Below are 27,125 nucleotides of genomic sequence, written 5' to 3'. Positions count from 1 at the left end.
AATCTGGATTGATTTAAAAAATTTTGCCTTTTATTACTAAAATCAACACTAAAACGCTCAAATTTATTTCAAAAAATGTAATTTTGATTCCAAAAAAGGATTAATTAAAAATTGATCAGTATTTTGATTGAATTAACCAAAAAAGGGTTAAATCAATCCCTGAGAGAAAATAAGAGAAATAAAACTTACTCTCTCATGCGCTCTAATAATCTTTTTATGCTGTTTTACATTGAAATCAAGTTACTAGTTATTTTAAAGGGATGAAATGTATCAGTCTATTTTGTGCGTTCGTTGAGTTCATTGTTGTGTTTCATTGTTGTGTTTTAAAGAATTTGTAGTGTTGCATACAATTTGTTGTTTTGTGTTAATTAATTAATTATGGATGATCAAAACGATGACGATTCCCTTTTACAAGTGCTTCTGAAAAGCTTTAATTTAGAGGAGGCATATCAATACCTAAAAGGTAAGTAAATTTTTATAGAATTCATTTTGAGTAAAGCATGTTTGGGGTCTAATTTTGTTTCCGGATGGAAATTTTAATTTAACATTTTGTATAAAAATATTCACTTTTTGAGTATTTTTTAGATTTTAATGATAAATACCTATAAAAGAAACGTTAGAATAAAGTATCCATCTAACATAAGCCCATAAACTTGCAACAATTTATTTTGGCGTAACTTTGTGTAACTGTACATATACATTAAGGAACCCAAAAAAGTAGTTAATGTTACCAAAAAATTTAGTTAAATATAAGAACATGTTTTTTAATCTATTTGTTCTTGTGCCAAATTTGTTATCATTTTAAAAGACTTTAAAATCACTTTTAATGACATATAGGTATAATAAGTCCAAGAATATTCGAAATTATAATTAAAAAAATGCATTAAAAGCGCCTTTAAAAGACCTTTCATGTGATACTAAATTTGTATTAACTTATAGGCTTATTGGGAATATCAGAAAGTTTTGTTTTTGGGCCACTCTAATATGCATACACCAAAAATTCCCTACTAATTTTAACTTATGCAAAAAAAAAACACAACAACAACCTGCACAGAAATGCCACCATAAATTCCTTGCTTGGCAACATTCAGCATGTTCTATTTTGTTGAAAAATAAGTAAGTTGTTGTATTGTTGTTGTTTTTTTTTTTCCATAAGTTAATATTAGTAACGGCTTTTGGTGTTTAGGCAATTGAAGAAAACTACAACAACACGCTTGTAAACATTGACAAAAAAATCTTTAAGAAAATCAAGTAATAAAAAAAGAAGTAAAACTCTCTTGTTTATTCTCTTCTTTTTTCTATTGCGTGTTTGGTGGTGGTTTTTTTGATCTTGCTCTCCTCGTTTGAATGTGTTTTTTTATGATGCAATATTTGCAGTAAAAAAACAAGTTCTTGTTGTTATGCACATCAAACGAGAACAAAAAATGAGATTGTAAGAAAATAGCAAGACATTGTAAAATTCCCTTGTGAAATGCGTAGTTTAGTGTTCATTTCTGTTGTATAATTTGCGAAGAGTGGTTGCAAAAATTTTAAGTTAGATAATGTGTATTAAATAACTAAATGAATTGTTTAAAAATATTTTAAAAAATAATTTCATTCAAAACAAGTGGTCATAAAGAAGTTAATTATAATTAAAAAACTTAATTTTAAAAATATGTGAGTGAAAATTAAAAAAATAGTGAGAATTAAAAAAAAATAATGAAAATCTAAATTTACTGAAAATCAAAAAAAAAAAAAAAATATTGAAAAATTTCCTATTGAAGATATAATAACATTTATCTGCAGAAAGAACATTATCTTTCTTACAAATCTATTGAAAACAAGAAGAAAATTTTAAATTTTGTGTTTGTTTTCAATCAAAGAATAAACAAGAAGTGAAACGCTGTCATTTTTTTACAACAATAACATTACGCTCTTCTCACAGACGAGTGCTGTGTAAATCCAACACATATGTAAAAATTTTATTCTCTCTCCAAACTTCAAAACTTTTTCGCGAAAATTTGAAGATAATAGCACTTGGAAATATTTTTTATCACTTAACATTATATTTTATAATTTTTTTGCACAATTTAAACACATTTAATAGCCCGAAAATAATATATTTTTTACAAACGAAAAAAAAAATATTTTTTGTTTTTTGACATTGAATTTTTGTTGTTTGAAATTAAAACTAAAAAAAACAATGTTGTAAATTTTCGTATGGTAAACGAAAAAGATATTTCAAATAAATAATTTATTTTTTCAATATTATAGATTAAAAAACAAATAGACGTGTTTATAAAATGTTTATAGATAAAATATGTGCAAAATATCTTAAGAAACCTTTCAAAGTATAAATTGAAATGTAATAATTTTTTTTCAATATTTTTCAATACTATTTTTTGCAACTATGTTGACTTGAGAATTCTACTAATACATTCTTAGAGTTAGGTACCGGATGACAGTAGACTTAGGTACTTTTGACAACAGTTTCATTTCTTATTTATTCTTTGTTTTCAATATATTTATAAGAAAGAAAATGTTGTTTCGATATTGTCAAACAAACAGTTAAATAAATTATTTTTTATTTGTTTTCAATTAATTTTTTTTATTTTCTGAAGTTATACTCCCTGTTTTACAATATCCATCAGAGATTGATTTTTTTTAAATTTTCAGTATGTGAACAAAAAAATACAATAAATAAAAAATGCAGAAAATAATTATTTAAATTAAAATAACTAAATTTTTATAACATGTGGAAATTTATTGAAAACATTATCAAATTTTTTTAATTTTAAGAAGATATAAATTAATTTAAAATTTTTAATAAATACATTTAAAAAAATCAATATATTGAAAACAAATAGTAAATATAAAAATTTCAATAAAATAAAATATAAATATGTTAAAAATTTTTAAAAACATTTTTTTTAATTGATTAAAAATGTTTCTATAATGCTTTTATTAATAATGTTTTATTTATTTCTACAGCTGCTAAGGTAACGTACAAAAGCTTGCAATATATTCAAAAAGAAGAAATAAAAGAAGCCATACCACCTCTTGGCCTCCGAATTGAATTTCGGGAGAAGCTCTTTAAATGGAAAAAACAGCAGGTAAATCATAAAAAAATGTGTTATATACTTGATCGTATCATTTTATATAATCCAATTTTACAGTTCGAAATTGATGACGAAACGATTTCAGTCGATTCGAAGGTCGACAATTGGATGTCTGATGAAAGTTTCAGTGGCAAAAGAGTTTTAAATAAGGTATAACATACTTTATTCTATCATAATTATTATCCTTAACCGTGTTTATTATCGTTAAGTGTTTGATAGATATTTTAAAAGAAACGGCAGGCGGAAGGGCGATATTAGAATACAGAACGAAAAAGCTAACTATCGATCAAAGGGATTTCCTTATAAAAATAATAGTTGGAGAAGTTATGTGCAGCCAGATTATAATAAGAGTTCCAGATTTTCCGTTATTGGTAAATGAAATAGTCTCGATATTTCCATCAGAAAAATACGAAATATATTAAAACTAAACCATATTTTTGTTATATGTACATATGTATATTATATTGAATGAATTTAATATTAAAAAAAATAATTTTTTCGTTTATTAAAAAAAATTTATGATATTTTTGTTAAATGTATATTATATTGAATGAATTAAATATTAATATATTAACTTTTTTGTTAATTAAAAAATTAATGATTCTTTTGTATAAATAAATATTAATAAATATAAAATAAAATATAAAAAACTTATTTTAGTTTGGGATTAAATCAAGCGCTATTTGGGTAAATTTGACATTTTAAATGATCAAATCAATCAATTTTAGGATTAAATCAAGCGCTATTTTGGGATTAAATCCAGCGCTATTTGGGTAAATTTGACATTTTAAAAGATCAAATCAATCAATTTTAGGATTAAATCAAGCACGATTTCAGGATTAAATCCAGCGCTATTTGGGTAAATTTGACATTTTAAATGATCAAATCAATAAATTTTAAGATTAAATCAAGCGCGATTTTAGGATAAAATCAAGCGCTTTTTGGGTATATTGAGATATCAAATGATCAAATCGATCAATTTAAGGATTAAATAAAGCGCGATTTTGGGATTAAATCAAGTTTAAAATGCTTGAAACAATCATATTTAGGATCATTTCGATCTCATTTTAGTATGGATTCGAGATTAAATCAAGGAAAAACTGTTTTAAATCAAATATGTTTTTAGATCACTTTGATCCTAAAAAGGTTTAAATCGCGCTAAAATCAGCACTTTCGTGATTGGCTGATTCTAGATTGATTCAATCATTTTGCACTTGATTTAAGCCAAACCGGGATTACCGTACTATTGAGACCGATATGGATTGATTCAAGCCCGGATGGCTTGATTATTTTTTTGAGTGCACCATCAAAAAAGATGGGGGGTATATTGCTTTTGTCATTCCGTTTGTAACACATTGAAATGTTTATCTAAAAGTATATATTCTGGGACCTTATTAGATTCTAAGACGATCTAGCCATGTCCGTCCGTCTGTCTGTCTGTTAAAAACACGATAGAGTACAAACGGAAGTAGCTAGCGAGCTGAAATTTTGCACGGGTACTTCTACTTGATGCAGTTTGTTTGGTATTGAAAATCGGTCCACGATAAGGCCCAATTCAGAAAATGACTCTATCTCTTCGTAGAATTTTATAAGGATCGATCCATAATTGACCCTACCCCCCATATAAAGTACCCTTCAAAAAATGACTTTATCGCCCATAACTGGCTAAGAGAAGCATCAATTGCGCTGAAATTCGGCACAAAAATGTTTTATGGGAACCTAAAACTCTTTGTAAAATTTTATAAGGATAGGCCCATAATTGACCCTACCCCCCATATAAAGTCCCCTTCAGAAAATGACTTTATCGCTCATAACTGGCTAAGAGATGCATCAATAGCGGTGAAATTCGGCACAAACATGTTTAATGAGAACATAAATCACTTTGGCGCAATTTACATGAAGACTTTTCAGACGTCTGTTTTTTCCAATTCTCTTTTGAGAATCTTCTAAAAAATCATGAACATTTATACGGTGATTTTTTACATGCAACTATGCATGTCTTTTTTTGATGTTTAATTGTATAATCCTTTTTAATTACTTATTCGTAATAAAAATAAAATGAAATTTTTAACATAAAAACCATTTAATTTGATTTAAAAAAAAATTAATAACACGCTATAGTATTTTTTAATGCAAATTTTAATGTTTTCATGTAAAAAAAAGACATAATTATTTTTTTACATGAGCATAATATCAACAGTACGAATGAGTTTAAAGAGGAATGTCAAAAACAATCATGAAAATCCCAAATCATGTTTGTTTTCTTACCCCCCATTCTTCTCTACCCCGCTCACCGCCAATCATCGACAAACATGAAAACAGACGTCTGGGCAAACATGAAAAAAAATCATCGTGTAAATTGGGTGTTTGTAAAAATTTATAAGCATAATTGACCCTACCGCCGTCAGAAAATTACTTTATCGCTCATAACTGGCTAAAAGAAGCAGCAATAGCGGTGAAATTCGGCACAAACATGTTTTATAAGAATTTAAATCTCTTCGTAAAATTTTATAAGGATCGGTTCATAATTAACCCTACCCCCTATATAAGGTTCCCTTCAGAAAATGACTTTAATGCTCATATCTGACCTTAAGAAACATATATACATATATATAGCAATAAAATTCGACATAAAAAAGTTTTATAGGAACTAACATCATTTTCTTAAATTTTATGAGGATTGGTCCATAATTGACCCTACCCCCCACATATGGGGGAAATTACTTTAAGGCTTATTACTGACTCAAAAATGTGAGTACAGCAGTAAAATTCTACATAAACAAGTTCTGTGAGAACCAAATGTTCTTCATCAAATTTTATAAGGATCGGTCCTTAATTAACCCTATCCCCTTTGTAAGGTCCCTTCTGAAAATGACTTTAAAGCTCATTACTAGCTTAAAACTGCGAGTACAGCAATGAAATTCAACATAAACAATTTTCATATTAGCTAAAATCTCCCACTAAATTTTATGAGGATCAGTCTTTAATTGAACCTACCCCCCTATAAGGTCCCCTTCAGAAAATGACTTTACGTAAACAAGTTTTGTACTAGCCAAAAACTATTTATCAAACTTAATGGGGATCGGTCTATAACTGACCCCACCCTCCATATAAGGTCCCCCTCAGATAGTGACTGTAACGATCAAATGCGACTACAGCGATGAAACTTCACATAAACAAGTTTTGTATGAGCCCTTACCCTATGCCCCTATTAAGGTCCCCATTAGAAAATGACTTTAAAGCTCATTACTGGCTCAAAAATGCGACATAAACAATATTTGTATGTACAAAAATCGTTCTAAATTTTAGAAGTATCGATCCATAATTGACTTATACGGGGGTGGGCGTATAGGGGCGCCTTTAGCGCTCATTACTGACATAAAAATAAGAGTAGATATATGCAATTCAACATAAGTGTTATGGGAACTTCTTCCTACCGACATTGATGAAGATGGCTCAATAAATGACCACTTCAGTAAAATTACTTTAACTCTCATTAGTTGCTTAAAATTACGACTTACGAACATAATTTATGTACGAAAGTTTATAAAAATCGGTCTAAAATTGACCCTTATATAAGATTCACTCCAGAGAATCACTTTAACGCTCATGTATGGCTCAGAAGTTCTTCCAAATTACGGTAGTTTTATAGGAACTGTAATTTTTCAACTGAATTTGATCCGTCGATAACTAATCAAACACCCATTTTCGGTTTTCTTCAGATAATTACTTTAAACCTAATGACTGAATTAAAGATACAAGTACAGCTACATTAGATACAAATAACTATTGTATAAACCGACAAGGATAGGCCCATAATTGACTCTACCCTCCATATATCCACTCTTACAAAAAAACAGTTTATGGATCAAACACAATTAATATTTTTAATTCGGAAGAACACGGTCCATGCTTAAGCCCTTATAAAAGGCCCTCTTCCAAATATTTCCTTGATGTTCATATTAATATCGACATATGATTCAACATAGATCGATAATATCAAAGTTTATTTATAAGGATGATTTGAAGGTGGGTATATAAGATTCGGCATGGCCGAATATAACACTCTTACTTGTTTTATTTATTTCATACCACTTATGGATGTATGCAGCAAAATAAATTTAACAATATGCAAATTTTAGTTTTTATACCCACCATCAAAAAAGGTGGGTATAAAAGGGTATATTGTTTTTGTCATTCCGTTTGTAACACATTGAAATATTCGTCTAAGACCCATAAAAGTATATATATTCTGGATCCTTATTAGATTCTAAGACGATCTAGCCATGTCCGTCCGTCTGTCTGTCTGTCTGTCTGTTGAAAACACGATAGAGTCCAAATAGAAGTAGCTAGCGAGCTGAAATTTTGCATAGATACTTCTAGTTGATGCAGTTTGTTTGGTATTGAAAATGGGTAATATCGGTCCACGATTTCGCCTAGCCCCCATATAAGGCCCCCTTCAGAAAATTACTTTATCGCTCATAACTTGCTAAGAGAAGCATCAATAGCGGTGAAATTCGCACAAACATGTTTTATGGGAACTTAAATCTCTTTGTAAAATTTTATAAGGATAGGCCCATAATTGACCCTACCCCCCATATAAAGCCCCCTTCTGAAAATGACTTTATCGTCGATAACTGGCTAACAAAAGCATCAATAACAATGAAATTCGGCACAAACATGTTCTATGAGAACCTAAATCTCTTTGTAAAATTTTATAATGATAGGCCTATAATTGACGCTACCCCCCATACAAAGTCCCCTTCAGAAAATGACTTTATCGCCCATAATTGGCTAAGAGAAGCATCAATAGCGCTGAAATTCGGCACAAACATGTTCTATGAGAACCTCAATCTCTATGTAAAATTTTATAATGATAGGCCCATAATTGACCCTACCCCTCATACAAAGTCCCCTTCAGAAAATGACTTTATCGCCCATAATTGGCTAAGAGAACCATCAATAGCGGTGACATTTGGCACAAAATATGTTTTATGGGAACATAAATCTCTTCGTAGAATTTATAAGGATCGGTCCATAATTGACCCTATCCCCCATATAAGATCCCCTTCAGAAAATGCCCATATCTCACATAAGAAGCATATATATAACAATAAAATTCGACATAAAAAAGTTTTATAAGAACTAAAATCATTTTCTTAAATTTTATGATTACTGACTCTCAAATACGACTACAGCGATGAAGTTTCACATAAACAAGTTTTGTATGAGCCCCTACCCTATGCCTCTACTAAAGTCCCCATTATAAAATGACTTTAAAGCTCATTATTGGCTCAAAAATGCGACATAAACAATATTTGTATGTACAAAAATTGTTCTAAATTTTAGAAGTATCGATCCATAATTGACTTATACGGGGATGGGCGTATATTTATAATTCGGAAGAGCACGGTCCACGCTTAAGACCTTATTAAAGGCCCTCATCCAAATATTTCCCTGATGTTCATATTAATATCGACACATGATTCAACATAGATCGATAATATCAAAGTTTATTTATAATAATGATTTGATGGTGGGTATATAAGATTCGGCATGGCCGAATATAACACTCTTACTTGTTAAATACCACTGTTGTTGAAAATAGTTTTCCTGTATGTGTTTTTTAATACTTTCCAGCAACACAATTTGTTTATAGTTGTTTATAAATATAGTATGAGTATAAGATATGTTTAAACATTTGTTAATTTTATCGAAATTATACACTTTTTGTTAATACATTATTTTATTGCATTTAAAAGGATTTTAAATAAAACAAGTTAGAGTGCTATATTCGGCTGAGCCGAATCTTAAATACCCTCCACCAGCTACTTTTATATTAATACTTTTCTAATTAATCAAATATTTGTAGAAATAAGTTTTCTCATGTCTTAAATAGAAAAAATCCCAAGATTTAAACAGCTTAAATCTATTACAATTCCAAGATTTATTGAACATTACAAACACTATTTTCTTTATATGTATTTTTATAGCAATATTTAGTAATTTGCATGTATGCGTGTGTGAAAGATTTAAGGATTTTCCAAATACATATATATATATATAATTTTGTTCTACACAAATTGATAATGCTAATGAAAACTAGTTAAATACGGTTAAAGCGCTTTTAGGTGCAGGACCTAGTATGGGAGATATGACCAATTATAGACCGATCGTAAAGTATTCTTTAAGCAAAATTTCTGTACATAAAAACTATATTTCAGTCAAATTTTGTATCTATATCGTAATTTAGTAATAAGTAATGTGTGTTCAAGTGATTTTCTGAAGGGACACTTGCATGGGATCGACCGCACCCATGTTATGGACCGATCATGAAAAAATCTTGAAATAGAATTTTTGTATACCAAACTAATATTTGTGCCAAATTTTGTATCAATAGCTTTATTTGGTAATGAGTAATGTGCGTTTAAGAGATTTTCGTAAAAGGACCATGTATGGGAGCTATGACCAATTATGTATATAAAGACAAAATTTCGAAATTCTGTATCTATATCATTATTTGGCAATGAATATTGTGCATTTAAGTAATTTTCTGGAGGGGACCTTGTATGAGAGCTATGACCAAATAATATGGACCGATTGCAAAACAATGTTATAGTTTAATTTATGTATATAAGAGCAATATTTTTGCTAAATGTATGGATATCAATATTTTGTAATGAGTTATGTGCGTTTAAGTGATTTTCGGGAGGGGACCTTGTATGGGAGCTATGACCAATTATGGACCGATCGGAAAAAACTTCCATAATTTTATTTCTGTATATGTGAGCAATACTTGTACCAAATTTTATATGGATATCTTAATTTAGTAATGAGTTATGTGCGTTTAAGTGATTTTCGGAAGGGGACCTTGTACGGGAGCTATGACCGATCCAAAAAAACTTTCTTAGTAAAATTTCTGTATATAAGAGCAATACTTATACCAAATTTTATATGGATATCTTCATTTACTAATGAGTTATGTGGTTTTAAGTGATTTTCGGGAGGGGACCTTGTATGGGAGCTATGACCAATTATGGACCGATCGGAATAAAATTTCATAGTAATATTTCTGTATATAAGAGCAATACTTGTACCAAATTTTATATGGATATCTTAATTTAGTAATGAGTTATGCGCGTTTAAGTCATTTTCGGTAGGGGACCTTGTATGGGTCTATGACCAATTATGGACCGATCGGAAAAAAAAATCGTAACAGTATTTCTGTATGTGAGAGCAATACTTGTACCAAATTTTATATGGATATCTTAATTTAGTAATGAAATTTGTGCGTTTAAGTGATTTTCGGGAGGGGACCTTGTATGGGAGCTATGTCCAATTATGGACCGATCCAAAAAAGTTTTTCTCTGGATCAATTCTGTTGACATAAGATTTTAATTTGTAAAATTTTGTGAAGATATCGACATTATGACGGAAGTTATTAACAAAAAACTCATTTTCCGGGAATATATACTTTTGTATGGGAGGTATATGAAATTGTGGACCGATTCTTACAATTTTCAGCAGGAATCAAGATCTTATACAGAAACGAATGTGTGGTGATTTTCATGGAAGTAGCTTGCATAGTTTTCAAGAAAATTGCATCAAAATGTGTAAAAAATGCTTATTTTTTTCGAGGTTGTTTTAAATTTTGATTCATAACTTTTCCCGGTGTGAACCGATTTTGCTCATTTTCAATACCAAACTGCTTAGGATAATGATAAATATTTTCGGTGAATTTGGTTGATTTACATTGCTTCGTTTTAACGTGAGCGTGTTTTATACAGACAGACAGACAGACGGACAGACGGACATATCTAAATCGACTCAGAATTTCATAAGGACCAAGAATATATATACTTTGTTGGGTCTCAGATGAATATTTCTCAGTGTTACAAACGGAATGACAAACTTATATATACCCTCTATCACCACTGATGGTGGTGGAGGGTATAATAAATTAAACCTACATTAATAATAAGTAAGATTGTTATATGCGGCTGTGCCGAATCTCTCATATACCCACCATCAAACCGTATACCATCATGATCATTCATCAAATTAACTGATCGATATTCATAAAATTGTTTGGACCGATTTTGGTTCATATAAACATGTTTACATCGAATAGCATCACTGTATTGCATTTTAGGGTAAGTTACCGACACTTTCCGCACGAAATTCGGTAGGAAGATTTAAGTTTCTATAAACGTATATTTCATATGTGTACACGTATTTTTAAGCCAGAAATGAAGTTAAAGTAATTTTCTGAAGGCGACCTTATATGGGGGTAGGGCCAATTTTGGACCGATCTGCATCAAATCTGGTAGAGAGATCTTAACTCGTTTAAAACTTATGTGCATCGAATTTCATCGCTTTGCTCGTATTTTTAAGACAATAATGAACTTTAATGTAATTTTCTGAAGGGGAGGGATCATACGCCGATTCCCATAAAAGTCAGTAGAGAGGTTTTGGCTCATAAGAAACCTACTTATGTCGAATTTCATATCAATACTCGTACTTTTAAGCCAGTAATAAGCGTTAGAGTAATTTTCTGAAGGGACCTTTATGCCCCCCATAAGGTTAATTATGGACCGATACACATAAAATGTGGTAGAGAGATTTTTGATAGTAAGACAAATTTCATCGCTATACTTGTATTTTGAATCCAGTAATGTGCTTTAAAGTCTTTCATCGGCCATTTATGGACCGATCCACATAAAATTCGTTGGAGAGATTTTGGTTCATAAGAGATTTTCTGACGTCAAATTTCGTCGCTGTACTCGTATTTTTAAGCCAGTAATTTTCTGAAGGAGACCTTATATGGGGGGTAGGGTCAATTATAGACCGATCCTCATAAAATTGGCAGGGAGTTTTTAGCTCATATAAAACTTATTTATGTTAAATTTCATCGCTATAGTTACACTTTTAAAACATATATGCCCGTTGAGGCTGTTTTACGGGGGTCCACTTGTATGGGGACTATCTGAAAACACGAACCGATATGGCCCATTTTCAACACTAAGCAAATCTTACCTATACGAAATATTTCTGGAAAATTTCAATGCTCTAGCTCCTTTCGTTCGGACTCTATCGTGCCTTCTACAGACAGACAGACGGACGGACGGACATGGATAGATCGTCTTAGAATTAAATATTGACCCAGAATATATACAATTTTGTGGGTCTATAACCAATACTTCGATGTGCTACAAGCAGAATGACAAAATCAATATACCCCTCATCTTTTTTGATGGTGGGTATACAAATTCCAGATAATCTTATATTTAAAACCTTCATTTCTCATTCTTAGACTTGGGATAATGTTTATATTAAGGAATTCATTTCATGGCCAATTAAAAATAATTGGAATTTTTAATTGAGCAATAACCAATACAATAGATTATAGACTATAGACTAGACTATAGACTAGACTATAGACTAGACTATAGACTAGACTATAGACTAGACTATAGACTAGACTATAGACTAGACTATAGACTAGACTATAGACTAGACTATAGACTAGACTATAGACTAGACTATAGACTAGACTATAGACTAGACTAGACTAGACTATAGACTAGACTAGACTAGACTATAGACTAGACTATAGACTAGACTATAGACTAGACTATAGACTAGACTATAGACTAGACTATAGACTAGACTAGACTAGACTAGACTATAGACTAGACTATAGACTAGACTATAGACTAGACTATAGACTAGACTATAGACTAGACTATAGACTAGACTAATCGACATCAAACAACTACTACTTAATTGTACATATGTAGATATGTATGAATGTATGTTCTTATAAAAAACTTTTTTGAAAATATATTAATCTATAAGACTTGCCTGGAAAGTAGATTACTATTTTACTCTTTAAAATCTAAGATTCTGACTGCTAATCAAAGACCTGGGACACAAACATTTCTTTTAACAGGAATGTCATCATCTTAATAAGTTAAAATTATCCTTAACCAATGCAATCTTATTCAAGGCTGCTATCCTTTTGGTTAACTCTGATCTCTTCGGCAAGCAGTTTATAACTTCAATATATCCACTTATTGAGCAGGCCTAATGTATTACACACAAACACAAGGAATTGTATTAATACTTGTATTTGTTAGGACTTCCAGTTAGTAAACCAATCTAATTTCATCAAATTCTCATTTAAGTATTCACTTGTGTTACAAATTCTTAGCTACTAATAATTGTTGCTCTAAATTTAATATAATTTCAATATTAGGAAATGTACATACATACATCTTTAAAAACTAAAGATTTGTTGCAAGTATTTGTGAAATAAAAACCCATCACATCATATTATGAATATTTTAAAATCATATAAAATTGAAATGTGTAAAATGTGTTTAAATATAAATGTTTTCCAGAGTACTTCCGCTTACTAACTTTAACCACAAAGCATTTGTGTACATTGGTTTGGTGTTTTCTTACATAAATACATATGTATGTACATACATATATACATATTTATACAGAGTAGGTCTTGAGCTTGTTATTGGTTTTTGCTCTTGTAGGCTTTCAAGTGCAAAATACTTGAAAACTTCTTTTACAAAACCAGACTAAAACATACCACTACTACTTACTACTGATAGCACAATAAATACACCAAAACATTTCTGCAAACTATAAATGTATTAAATATTTAGTGTAAATATACAACTGATATTGGGGGTTTCCTATGTATGTACCGGATGCTGAAGACAAAGGAAAAAGGAACTCAGTGGGTAATTTTAAATAGTTTTTTTCAATAAATATTTATTGAATTATTTGGACGATTTAGCAAAAATCGAAAATCCGTACTATCCTAGACTACAGTCAAGATTATAAATTAATTAGAATGTAGTTGAGACTTTAACCAGACTAGGGACAATATTATAGACCAGACCATAGTCTTGATTACAGATCAGTCTATAAGAGAGATAATGGATCAGACCTTAGACGAAATTGTAGACATGCATATAGTCGAAGATATAGATAAGACTATACATCAAACCTTACATCAAAAGTATATTTAGATTATCGAATTCGATTGTAGTCGGACTAGTCTAGGCTATGTATAATGTACACAAACATGTAAATAACAGGTAAAGTGAATAATAAAACTAAAGAAAATTTTTAAAATATTTTAGTTAATATAGAATGGGAGCCTGGTATTAGACAATTAGAATTAGTTGAATAATTTACGTCCGCATTTTTCGCTTTCCAAAATTTTCTCTTACTGTATTTATAGATTTATTATGCAAAGGGTGAGAATTTTAAGGTATGTGTATATATTGAAAACTTTCCCAACCACGCTCGTTTTAACAATTGACAGCTTTTAAATTCGTAAAATTTATTGAGTGAATCGAAAATTAAGTTCATATAATTTTGGTAAATCTAATGGAAATTTCGAAAAATTATATTTTAAAATTTGAAAATGATAAATATTGTTTTAAAATTAGGAGTCAAATCAATAAATATTCTCGGAAGAAAAAATTCTTACAAAAACTGTATAGAGTAATACTAACACCAAAGCTCATACATATGTATGTACAAACCTATGCACATGCATACATGTGTTATAAACGTGTGGATTTTATACTAGTATGCCTGTAAATGTAAGTATAATTTTGCAATGTGATCATCATCATAAGTACATCAGTAATGGGCAATAAACATAAATACGAATGTCAGGGTGTGTTAAACTTTAGGTGCAACAAAGTTCTTCTGTTTTGCATTTCCTCAGCTTCGCTGCTTTAACTTTCAATAAGTGTTAAACTGCAATTGATTACCATAAGATATAAAACGCCCATTACAGTCATATTGCTATAACTATGCTAGTGTTTATTATTGTACATTTGTAGTGGTATGTTGTAGTTGTATTTAACTATTTTTACTCTGTATATTTTCTGTGTTATTTAATGCATTATGACTGACAGTTATTTTGATATATTGTAGCAATGGAAATTGAAGTTAAATCGATGTGTCACAAGTTTGTAATAAAGTCTAAACATGTTGTAAATGAGACTGTTAAGTGAGTGTTTCTCTTATTATTTTTACTTTTTATTTTTCTATTTATTGCTTGCGATTCTTTGTTTTGCCATATTTTGTAATAATAAGAATAATAATAAGTGATCACACACACTCAAATAACTTATATAACTGAATATGCAAATATATTTGAAAATTTTAAATATTTATTGAAATGATTTTTGTTTCCACTTATTTAAAAAAAAGGAAATTCAAGATTTTGACAGCAGTAAGGTTTATGTGTTTAAAATCTGAAAGATTGGATTAGCCTTCCTAGTTGTAAAATTATATATACCCTCTATCACAACCACCGTGTGCAACATCAAGAAATATTCATATAAGACCCAAAAAATTATATCTTTAGAATAATTTATTTTTATACCCTCCACCACCATCAGTGGTTATAGAGGGTATATATAAGTTTGTCGTTCTGTGTGTAACATCAAGAAATATTCATCTAAGACACAACAAAGTATATATATTCTTGGTCCTTATGAAATTCTGAGTCGATTTAGTCGAAAACACTCTCACGTTAAAACTATGGAAAGCAATGGAAATCAACCAACTTACCCAAAATATTTATTGTTATCCTAAGCAGCAAAATCGGTTCTCAACGTAAAAAGTTATGAGTAAAAATTTCAGACTACTTCGAAAAAAAATTAAGTTTTTTTTTTCCAAATTCTTAAGAAGTTTTCTCAGAAATTACCAAAGATGAATTTTATCACACGTTATTTTTTCAGGGCAGTGATCAATATGTTCAAAATCTTTACAACTTATCGAATATTTCCCATAGCCCCCATACAATGGTATGTATTCCCGGAAATTAGTTTATCGTTAATAACTCCCTCAAATATATCGGTATCAACACAAAATTTTGTACATGCAAATATAATATGAACAGAAATCATACTATCGACGTAGTTCTCATTCGGACCACAATTGGTCATAGCTCCCATATAAGGTCCACTACCGAAAATCACATAAACGTACATATTTCATTGACAAATAAAGCTATTATGATAAAATTCGAGTTGAATTTGTTTTGTCTATATACAAATCATTCTATTAAATTTTTTACGGATCGGTCCATTATTGGTCATAGCTCCCATATAAGGCCTATTTTCGAAAATTACTTAAAGGCACATATTTCATTGCCAAATAAAGCCATCTTGATAAAATTCGACACAAATATGTTTTGGCTAAATATGAATCACTCTACAAATTTTTTCCGGATGGGCCTATAATTGGTCATAGCTCCCATATAAGGTCCACTTCCGAAAATCACTTAAACGCATATACTTCGTTGAATTCTAAAGTTATAGGGATAAACTTCGACTTGAATATGTTGTGTACATATAAATTATGCCACCACTTTTTTCCTGGATCGGTCCATTATTAGTAATAGCTCCCATATAAGGCCCACCTCCGAAAATCACTTAAACGCACATATTTCATTGTCATATAGAGTTATCTTGATAAAATTCGACACAAATATGTTTTGTTTTTATATGAATTACTCTACGAAATTCTTTCCTGATAGGCTCCCATATTAGGTCCACTTACGAAAATCATTTAAGCGCATATATTTCTTTGAATTATGAAGCTATCGGGATAAAGTACGATTTGAATATGTTTTGTGAGCATATAAATCATTCTACCAAGTTTTTTCAGGATCGGTCCATATTTGGTAATATCTCCTATAAGGTCCACTTCAAAAAATCACTTAGATGCACATATTACATTATCAAATAAATATATCTTGACAAAATTGGACACAAATATGTTTTGTATACATATAAATCACTCTACGAAATTTTTCCTGATACGCCCGTAATTGGTCATAGCTCCTATATAAAGTCCACTTCCGAAAATCGCCTAAACGCACATATTTCATTAATTATATTAATTATATATCTATTGGAGTAAATTTTTTTCAATAATTTCTGTCCATAATTGGTCATAACTCCCATATAATGACCATTTGCGAAATTTCTTAAATGCACATTGACAACCAAAGTTATCAGGATAAAAATCGACATAAATGTGTATTTTGTATATATAAATCATTCTACGGAAACTTTTCCGGATGGGTACATAAGCTTAGCTCCCATATAAAGTTTCATTCTGAAAAACACTTAGTACCACTTAATTTGTTATTAAATGATTATATCCGGATAAAATTCGACATGATTATGTTCTGTGTATAGATTCTATTAAATTCTATTAACATGTTTTCGAACTGGCCGACTAATATAATTTTTTCTGGACCTAATCAAAATTAGTTCGACATATGCATAAATGTTGGTACTCTCAAGACGGAAAGAAGCATTTTACCAAGCTATCTAAAAATTAAATAGTTAAATGGGTTTTAATAAAAAGTAACTTGCTATGAAAGTATAGTCAGGCGTAGACGACCCTATGATACACTTTATAAATAAGAATTTATATTGAATCTTTCCTTAATTTCCCAATACAATCGGAAGGTTCGTTTACAAAAGGTTTTCCTAAAATTAGAAAAGGGTTTGATTAAATAATATTTTGTATTATATACGAAACTTACGTAAATATTACGAAAAAAATAGTTACGAAAAGGGAAAAGTATTTGAAATAGAGATAGTCACAGATTACTCTTCTGAGCTCTATTGTTATCACACATACGTAAATTTATACGTGATAGCTATACAGAGAGTTTATTTGGCAAACTCTACCAACTCCCACTTTAAAGTGACTATCTCTTCAAGCTCTTAATCATGAAAAAAAAATTTTTCTCCAGATTATTTAGGGGCAATAAAGGAGCCAATTGAATACATTAGAAAGAGTACAATATATTTGGTTACACAGTTACACAACCTTCCACAGTTAATAACTCAATGACTGAGAGACTGAATGAGTGACTGACTGAATATCATGCCAGACTCAATTAAACAAAGTACGATGATATGGTTTTGGTATCTATCTCTTCAAGCTCTTAAAACTTCAAAGTAAAAATGGTTAAAACAAAAAAAAATACATTCTCCATTAGAGATTATTGCCAACATCAACACGTTAAGTAAACTTGGTTTTTCTTTCTCTCTTGTGCTGCTCTAAAGACTTTGAAAATATTGAAGTTTTAAGAGCTGCAAATAGAAATAAATCCCCCATTAAAGACTTTTGCATCATTTTCATGAATAATTATTTCCTTCTTAATGTTTTTAAGTAGAAAATCTTTGGGTTTTTAAAAGTAACTGAAGTTGGTTTGTTTGTTGTTTTGAGATGAAAAGAGCAACAGAAATGAATGTAAAAATAGTTAAGTAAAATGTCAAATGTTACATTTGTTTTAACATTTTCATTACGACTAAAATTGCATTTTTGCTAGCTCCAGTCAATTTTCTGGTTAAAAGCTAAAAACAAGACTGACAACTAATCAAGAAAAAGGGTTAAAATAGCTTTTTAGCCAATAAATCAATAGTTCATTGAACGAAAAAACGTAAGCATTCAAATCAAAAGGAGGAAACAGAATCCACATCAAATGTTTATTAGTTTTAAAATTGGTTCTATAGAAACTTAAAAAAATTATAAAATGATTAATTTTTTCAAAACTATCATTTAAAATTAATATCGATGGGGAAGTCCTCCACAAAATTTTGTATTCTACATTTAACTCCGAATAACTTTTGAAGTGTTAAATGTAACAAAAAGTTAAAGTACAACGAAACAAGTTAGAGTGCTATATTCGGCTATGCCGAATCTTAAATACCCTCCACCAGCAAGCTACTTTTTATTAAATTAAATTTTATTACTATCTAATTTTTAGATAACTTGGCAAAATTTGGTGCTAAGACAACTTATGGACTGATCCAGAAAAAAATCCATAGAATGATTTATATATACAAAATACACATTTATGTCGAATTTTATCCCTATAACTTTGATTCTCAATGTGCATTTGAGTAATTTTCGGAAAAGGTCCTTATATGGGAGTTGTGACAAATAAGGAAAAAATTTCGTATAATGATTTATGTGCCTAAACAAAATTCAAGTCGAATTTTACTACAATAGATTTAATTAATGAAATATGTGCGTTTAGGTGATTTTCGGAAGTGGACTTTATATGTATAGGAGCTATGACCTTACACAAAACATATTTGTGTCGAATTTTATCAAGATATCTTTATTTGATAATGAAATATGTGTGTTTAAGTGATTTTTTTGAGGTGGACCTTATATAGGAGCCATTACCATGTATGGATCAATCCGGAAAAAATTTGGTAGAATGATTTATATACTCACAAAAGATATTCAATTTAATATACTTTATCCCGATAGCTTTATTATTCAAAGATATATGCGTTTAAGTGATTTTCGTTAGTGGACCCTCTATGGGAGCCTATACGGGAAAAATTTCGTAGAGTGATTCATATAAAAACAAAACATGTTTGTGTCGAATTTTATTAAGATAACTTTATTTGACAATAAAATGTGTGAGTTTAAGTGATTTTCGGAAGTTGGACTTATATGGAAGCTATGACCAATAATGGACCGATCCGGGAAAAAAGTGGCAGAATGATTTATATGTACACAAAATATATTAAAGTCGAATTTAATCCTTATAGTTTTAGAATTTAATGAAATATATGCGTTTAAGTGATTTTCGGAAGTGGACCTTATATGGGAGCTATGACCAATTATGGGCCCACTTTGGTGGAATGATTTGAATGTACAAAAACATATTATTGTCGAATTTTATCCCAATAGCTTTAGAATTCAATGAAATATATGCCTTTAAGTGATTTTCGGAAGTGGACCTTATATGGAAGCTATGACCAATTATGGGCATATCCGGAAAAAATTTTGCAGAGTAATTCATATTTAGACAAAATATATTTATTTTGAATTTTATCACGATAGCTTTATTTGACAATGAAATATGTGTTTTAAGTGATTTTCAGAAGTGGGCCTTATATGGGAGCTATGACCAATAATGGACCGATCCGCAAACAATGATTGGAATGATTTGAATGTACACAAAACATATTTTTGTCGAATTTTATCACAAGAGCTTTATTCATCAATGAAATATATGCGTTAAGTGATTTTCGGAAGTGGCCAATTGTGGACCGACTGAGATCTGCCTTGATAGTATGATTTCTGTTCATATTATATTTGCATGTACAAAATTATAGCTTTAGAATTCAATGAAATATATGCGTTTAAGTGATTTTCGGAAGTGGACCTTATATGGGAGCTATGACCAATTATGGGCCTATCCGGAAAAAATTTAGTAGAGTAATTTATATTTAGACAAAATATATTTATGTCGAATTTTATCACGCTAGCTTTATTTGACAATGAAATATGTGTTTTTAAGTGATTTTCGGAAGTGGGCCTTATATGGGAGCTATGACCAATAATGGACCGATCCGTAAAAAAATTGTAGAATGATTTGTATGTATACAAAACATATTTGTGTTGATTTTTATCCCGTTAGCTTTATAATTCAATGAAATATATGCGTTTAAGTGATTTTCGGAAGTGGACTTTATATGGGGGCTTTGACCAATTATGGGCCTATCCGGAAAACATTTCGTATAGAGATTGATATTTAGACTAAACATATCTTTGTCGAATTTTATCATGATAGCTTTATTTGACAATGAAATATGAGCTTTTAAATGATTTTCGGAAGTGGGCCTTATATGGGAGCTATGACCAATAATGGACCGATATTTGGCTCGAATTTTATCACAATAGCTTTATTCGTCAATGAAATATGTACGTTTACGTGATTTTCGGAAGTGGACCTTATATTGGAGCTATGACCAATTGTGGACCGACTGAGATCTACGTTGACAGTCTAATTTCTGTTCATATTGTATTTGCATGTACAAAATTTTGTGTTGATATCGATATATTTGAGGGAGTTATTAACGATAAACTAATTTCCGAGAATATATGCCTTTGTATGGGGGCTATGGGAAATATTGGATCGATTGTAAAGATTTTGATCACTGAATTAAAAAATAAAATCGAAATATCTTTGGTAGTTTCTGAGAAAACTTCAAAAAAATTAGGAAAAAACGTAATTTTTTTTCGAGTTAGTCTGAAATTTTTACTCATAACTTTTTACGTTGTGAACCGATTTATAGTAAATATTTTGGGTGAATTTGGTTGATTTCTTTTGCTTAGTTTTAACGTGAGCGTGTTTTATACAGACAGACGAACAGACGGACATAGCTAAATCGACTCAGAATTTCATAAGGACCCAGAATATATACATATACTTTGTTGGGTCTTAGATGAATATTTATTGGTGTTACACACGGAACGACAAACTTATATATACCCCCTATCACCACTAATGGTGTTGGAAGGTATAAAAAAATATTAAACATTTATATTTACCCTTTTCAAACTTCTAACGTTTAAAATCTAATATTTTTTTTTATATTTTCCATATACACTTTTCCCCAAAACAGTTTTTAGCAAAAATTTCTTATTTCTTTCCAACAAGTAGCAAAGAGTATTTAAGTGAGAATGAATGTTTATTATACCCTCCACCACCATCAGTGGTGATAGAGGGTATATATAACTTTGTCATTCCGTGTGTAACACCAAGAAATATTCATCTGAGACCCAACAAAGTATATATATTCTGGGTCCTTATGAAATTCTGAGTCGATTTAGCTATGTCCGTCTGTCCGTCCGTCCGTCCGTCCGTCTGTCTGTCTGTCTGTGTAAAACACGCTCACGTTGAAACGAAGCAATATAATTTAACCAAATTCACCCAAAATATTCATCATTATCCGGTACAGTTTGGTATTGAAAATGAGCAATATCGGTTCACATCGGGAAAAGTTATGAATCAAAATTTAAAACAACCTCGAAAAAAATAAGCATTTTTTTCACATTCTAATGTAACTTTCTCCAAAACTATGCAAGATAATTCCATGAAAATCACCATACATTAGTTTCTACACAAGATCTTGATCCGTGCAGAAAATTGCCAGTATCGGTCCACAATTTCATATACCTCCCATACAATAGTACATATTCCCTGAAAATGGGTTTTTCGTTAATAACTTCCATCACAATGTCGATATCTTCACAAAATTTTACAAATTAAAATCTTATGTCAATAGAATTCTTTTAGAGAAAATTTTTCTGGATCGGTCCATAATTGGACATAGCTCCCATACAAGGTACCCTCCCGAAAATCACTTAAACGCGCATAACTCATTACTAAATTAAGATATCCATATAAAATTTGGTATAAGTATTGCCCATATGCATAGAAATATTACTGTGAAAATTTTTTCCGATCGGTTCAAAATTGGTCATGGCTCCCATACCAGGTCCCCTCCCGAAAATCACTTAAACGCGCATAACTGATTACAAAATTAAGATATCCATACAAAATTTGGTATAAGTATTGCCCATATGCATAGAAATATTACTGTGAAAGTGTTTTCCGCTCGGTCCATAATTGGTCATAGCTCCCATACAAGGTCCCCTCCCGAAAATCACATAAACGCGCATAACTCATTACTAAATTAAGATATCCATATAAAATTTGGTATAGGCATTGCCCATATGCACAGAAATATTACTGTGAAAGTTTTTTCCGATCGGTTCATAATTGGTCATAGCTCCCATACAAGGTCCCCTCCCGAAAATCACATAAACGCGCATAACTCATTACTAAATTAAGATATCCATATAAAATTTGGTATAAGTATTGCCCATATGCATAGAAATATTACTGTGAAAGTTTTTTCCGATCGGTCCAAAATTGGTCCCATACAAGGTCCCCTCCCGAAAATCACTTAAACGCGCATAAATCATTACTTAATTAAGATATCCATATAAAATTTGGTATAAAAATTGCCCACATGCATGAAATATTATGTCAATAGAATTCTTTTAGAGAAAAATTTTCTGGATCGGTCCATAATTGGACATAGCTCCCATACAAGGTCCCCTCCCGAAAATCACTTAAACGCGCATAACTCATTACTAAATTAAGATATCCATATAAAATTTGGTATAAGTATTGCCCATATACATAGAAATATTACTGTGAAAATGTTTTCCGATCGGTTCAAAATTGGTCATAGCTCCCATACAAGGTCCCCTCCCGAAAATCACATAAACGCGCATAACTCATTACTAAATTAAGATATCCATAAAAAATTTGGTATAAGTATTGCCCATATGCATAGAAATATTACTGTGAAAGTTTTTTCCGATTGGTCCATAATTGGTCATAGCTCCCATACAAGGTCCCCTCCCGAAAATCACTTAAACGCTCATAACTCATTACTAACTATAAAGTTTGGCAGAAGTATTGCTCATATACAGAGAAATATTACTGTGAAATTGTTTTCCTATCGGTCCATAATTGATCATAGCTGCTATACAAGGTGCCTTTCAGAAAACACTTAAAGGCACATAACTCATTAGGAAATAGTGATACCCATAAAATATTTGGCATTAATACTATTTTTGTACACATAAATGTTATTTCAAAATTTTTTCACGATTAGTCCAACCTTGGTCATAGCTCCCATATAAGGTTCCCTCCCGAAAATCACTTAAACGCACATAATTCATTACCAAATATTGATATCATACATTTAGCAAAATTATTGCTCTTATATACATAAATTACACTATAAAATTGTTTTACGATCGGTCCATATTTGGTCATAGCTCTCATACTAGGTCCCCTCCAGAAAATCACTTAAATGCACAATATTCATTACCAAATAATGATATAGATACAGAATTTTGAAATTTTGTTTTTATATATAATTCGTCATAGCTCTCATACAAGGTCCTTTTACGAAAATCTCTTAAACGCACATTACTCATTACCAAATAAAGCTATTGATACAAAATTTGCCACAAATATTAGTTTTGTATACAAAAATTCTATATCAATATTTCTCACGATCGGCTCATAACATGGGTGCGGTCGGTCCCATACAAGGTTCCCTTCCGAAAATCACTTAAACACACATTACTTATTACTAAATTACGATATAGATATAAAATTTTACTGAAATATAGCTTTTATGTACAGAAATTTAGCTTAAAGAATTTTTTACGATCGGACTATAATTGGTCATATCTAGGTCCTGCCTCTGAAAGCACTTTAACCGTATTTAACTAGTTGCATTATCAATTTGTGTAGATTATATATATGTATTTTGAAAATCCTTTAATTTTCACACACATGCATACATGCAAATTACTAAATATCGCTAAGCGCTATAAAAATATAAAGAAAATTGCGTTTGTAATGTTCAATAAATCTTGGAATTGTAATAGATTTAAGCTGTTTAAATCTTGGGATTTTTCAATTTAAGACATGAGATAACTTATTTCTACAAATATTTGACCAATTAGAAAAGTCTTAATATAAAAGTAGCTGGTGGAGGGTATTTAAGATTCGGCTCAGCCGAATTTAGCACTCTAACTTGTTTTTTCAGTAATATTTATGCACAAACTTTAACTTCCTTTACCTAGAATAAGCAAAACAGAAACAATAAAATTATATTTTCTAATATACATTTTTTGATTGAAATTCATATTGCATACTAATACTTTAGTTGTATACTTAGTATCTGTGAATTTGCTGGCATAAATGTCTATAGTGGTGGTTGGTTGCTGGTGGGTCGGTTGGTTGCCGACCTATCTGTTTCAAATTGCTGTTGGTAGCAAAATATAGGTTGGTATTTTTGTTTGCACAGTGTACTTTTTTTGTTATTTAGTTATTTTAGTTATTTTAGCCTGTCAGTCGGTTGGACAGTTAGTTTGTTTTAGGTCTTTTTTATCTCTGCTCGGTTGCTTGAATATGTATTATTTTAGGATGATGATCCATCTACATTCATTGTTAAATATGTGTGTTGCATATTAACTATCTATCTGGTTTTGTTTTTATTTAAACAAATTTTTTGCTGTTGTTGTTGTAGTTATCCATTGTTATATTCCCATACAGCTATATGAATTAAACATTCTCTTTAGCGATAACGAACAGTATGAAAAAATCTTTAACACTAAAATGTAAAAAAAAACAGCAAACAAATATTTAACATTTTCATAGATATATTTTATGTTATTATTACGTTTTATATTTTCTATTAAATTTTTTAGTTGTTTTCCTTATTTTACTTTATTTGTTTATTTATTTTAGTAAAAGTATTAGTATGAATATTAATCCTTAACGGATGTTGGTTAAATATAAAGCACCGACAGGCAGTCAGGCTAAATAAATATAAATAAATTTATTTATTGATAACAAAATACAATTGTTAAATATTTTAGGGAAAATAATACAGGTTTATTGGTTGTTTTTACAGAACAAAGCAGCAGAGGATTTAAAAAAAGGTTGTTCTTTGTTATGTTTAGTATTAGGTAGAAACAAGTCAGAGTGCTATATTCGGCTGATCCGAATCTTAAATACCCTCCACCAGCTACTTTTATATTAATACTTTTTTAATTGATCAAATATTTGTAAAAATAAGTTTACTCATGTCTTAAATAGAAAAACCCCAAGATTTAAACAGATTTATTGAACATTACAAACGCCATTTCCTTTTATATTTTTAAAACGCCTTAAGATATGCTTTAGCGATATTTAATAATTTGTGTAAAAGATTTGAGGAAATTCAAATTTTCGGGGCAGGACCTAGTATGGGAGATATAACCAATTATGGACCGATCGTAAAAAAACATTTCTGCATATAAAAGCTATATTTCAATCAAATTTTCTATCTATATCGTAATTTAGTAATAAGTAATGTATGTTTAAGTGATTTTCGGAAGGGAACCTTGTATGGGACCGATCGCACCCATATTATGAACTGATCGTGAAAAAATCTTAAGATATAATTTTTGTGCGAAATTTTGTATTGTAGCTTTATTTGGTAATGAGTAATGTGCGTTTAAGAGATTTTCGTAAGAGGAGCTTGTATGGGAGCTGTGGCCAATTATGGTCCAATCGTAAAAAATTCCACAGTATCATTAATGTTTATAAAGACAAAATTTTGGCTAAATTCTGTATCTATATCATTATTTGGTAACGAATATTGTGCATTAAAGTGATTTTCTGGAGGGGACCTTGTATGGGAGCTATGACCAAATATGGACCGATCGTGAAAAAATTTTATATTGTGATTTAAGCATAAAAGAGCAATATTTGTGCTAAATGTATCGATATAAATATTTAGTAATGAGTTATGTGCGTTTAAGTGATTTTCGAAAGGGAAACTTGTATGGGAGCTATGACCAAATATGAACCGATCGTGAAAAAATGTTTGTGTACAAAAATAGTATGTATCTATGATAAAATTTTTTATGGATATCACTATTTGGTAATGAGTTGTGTGCCTTTAAGTGTTTTTCTGAAGGGGACCTTGTATGTACATTTTTGTATAAAAGAGCAATACTTGTACCAAATTTTATATGGATATCTTATGATAATGAGTTATGTGCGTTTAAGTGATTTTCGGGAGGGGACCTTGTATGGGAGCTATGTCCAATTATGGACCGATCCAGAAAATGTTTTCTCTAAATAAGTTCTATGACATAGAAAAAAAGATATTTTGTGAAGTTATCAGCGTTCTGACGGAAGTTATTAACAATAAACTCGTTTTCCGAAAGAAATTGTGCACCGATTTCGACACAAATAAAGATCTCGTGTAAAAACAAATGTATGATGATTTTTATGGAATTATATTGCATAATTTTCGTGAAAATTACATCAGAATGTGTAAAAAATGCTTATTTTTTTCGGAGTTGTTTTAAGTTTTGATTCTGTTGAAAATAAACTTTATCGTTTTTATACTTTATGAAATTATTTATTGTATAACTAGTAGTCTATTTGAATTTTGTATTTCAAATTTTTTCATTACTCTGTGATTCATATTTTAAACTTTGAACAATAAACATTATTTATAACAATAGGTTATGGGCCCAGACCCCAAACCTAAGAGAAAATAA

At 30.2% G+C, this 27,125-nt stretch overlaps 1 protein-coding gene across 1 annotated transcript; it reads left to right on the top strand.

Annotated features, from left to right (window-relative positions):
* The first annotated feature begins 378 nt into the window (after positions 1-378).
* On the top strand, positions 379-27,125 carry LOC119616057. The gene is made up of 5 exons (XM_037972203.1): positions 379-463; positions 2,971-3,092; positions 3,156-3,248; positions 3,308-3,469; positions 27,090-27,125. Exons 1-5 carry the CDS (start codon positions 379-381, stop codon positions 27,123-27,125), a joined length of 498 nt encoding a protein of 165 aa, XP_037828131.1.

This window comes from Lucilia sericata, unplaced genomic scaffold (genome assembly GCF_015586225.1).
Source record: "Lucilia sericata isolate MDLA Ls3-8-SP2 unplaced genomic scaffold, ASM1558622v1 Contig000055F_arrow, whole genome shotgun sequence".
Taxonomy (NCBI): Eukaryota; Metazoa; Arthropoda; class Insecta; order Diptera; family Calliphoridae; genus Lucilia; species Lucilia sericata.
Note: the sequence above shows the minus strand (reverse complement) of the source record. Positions and strands in the feature narration are given on the sequence as shown.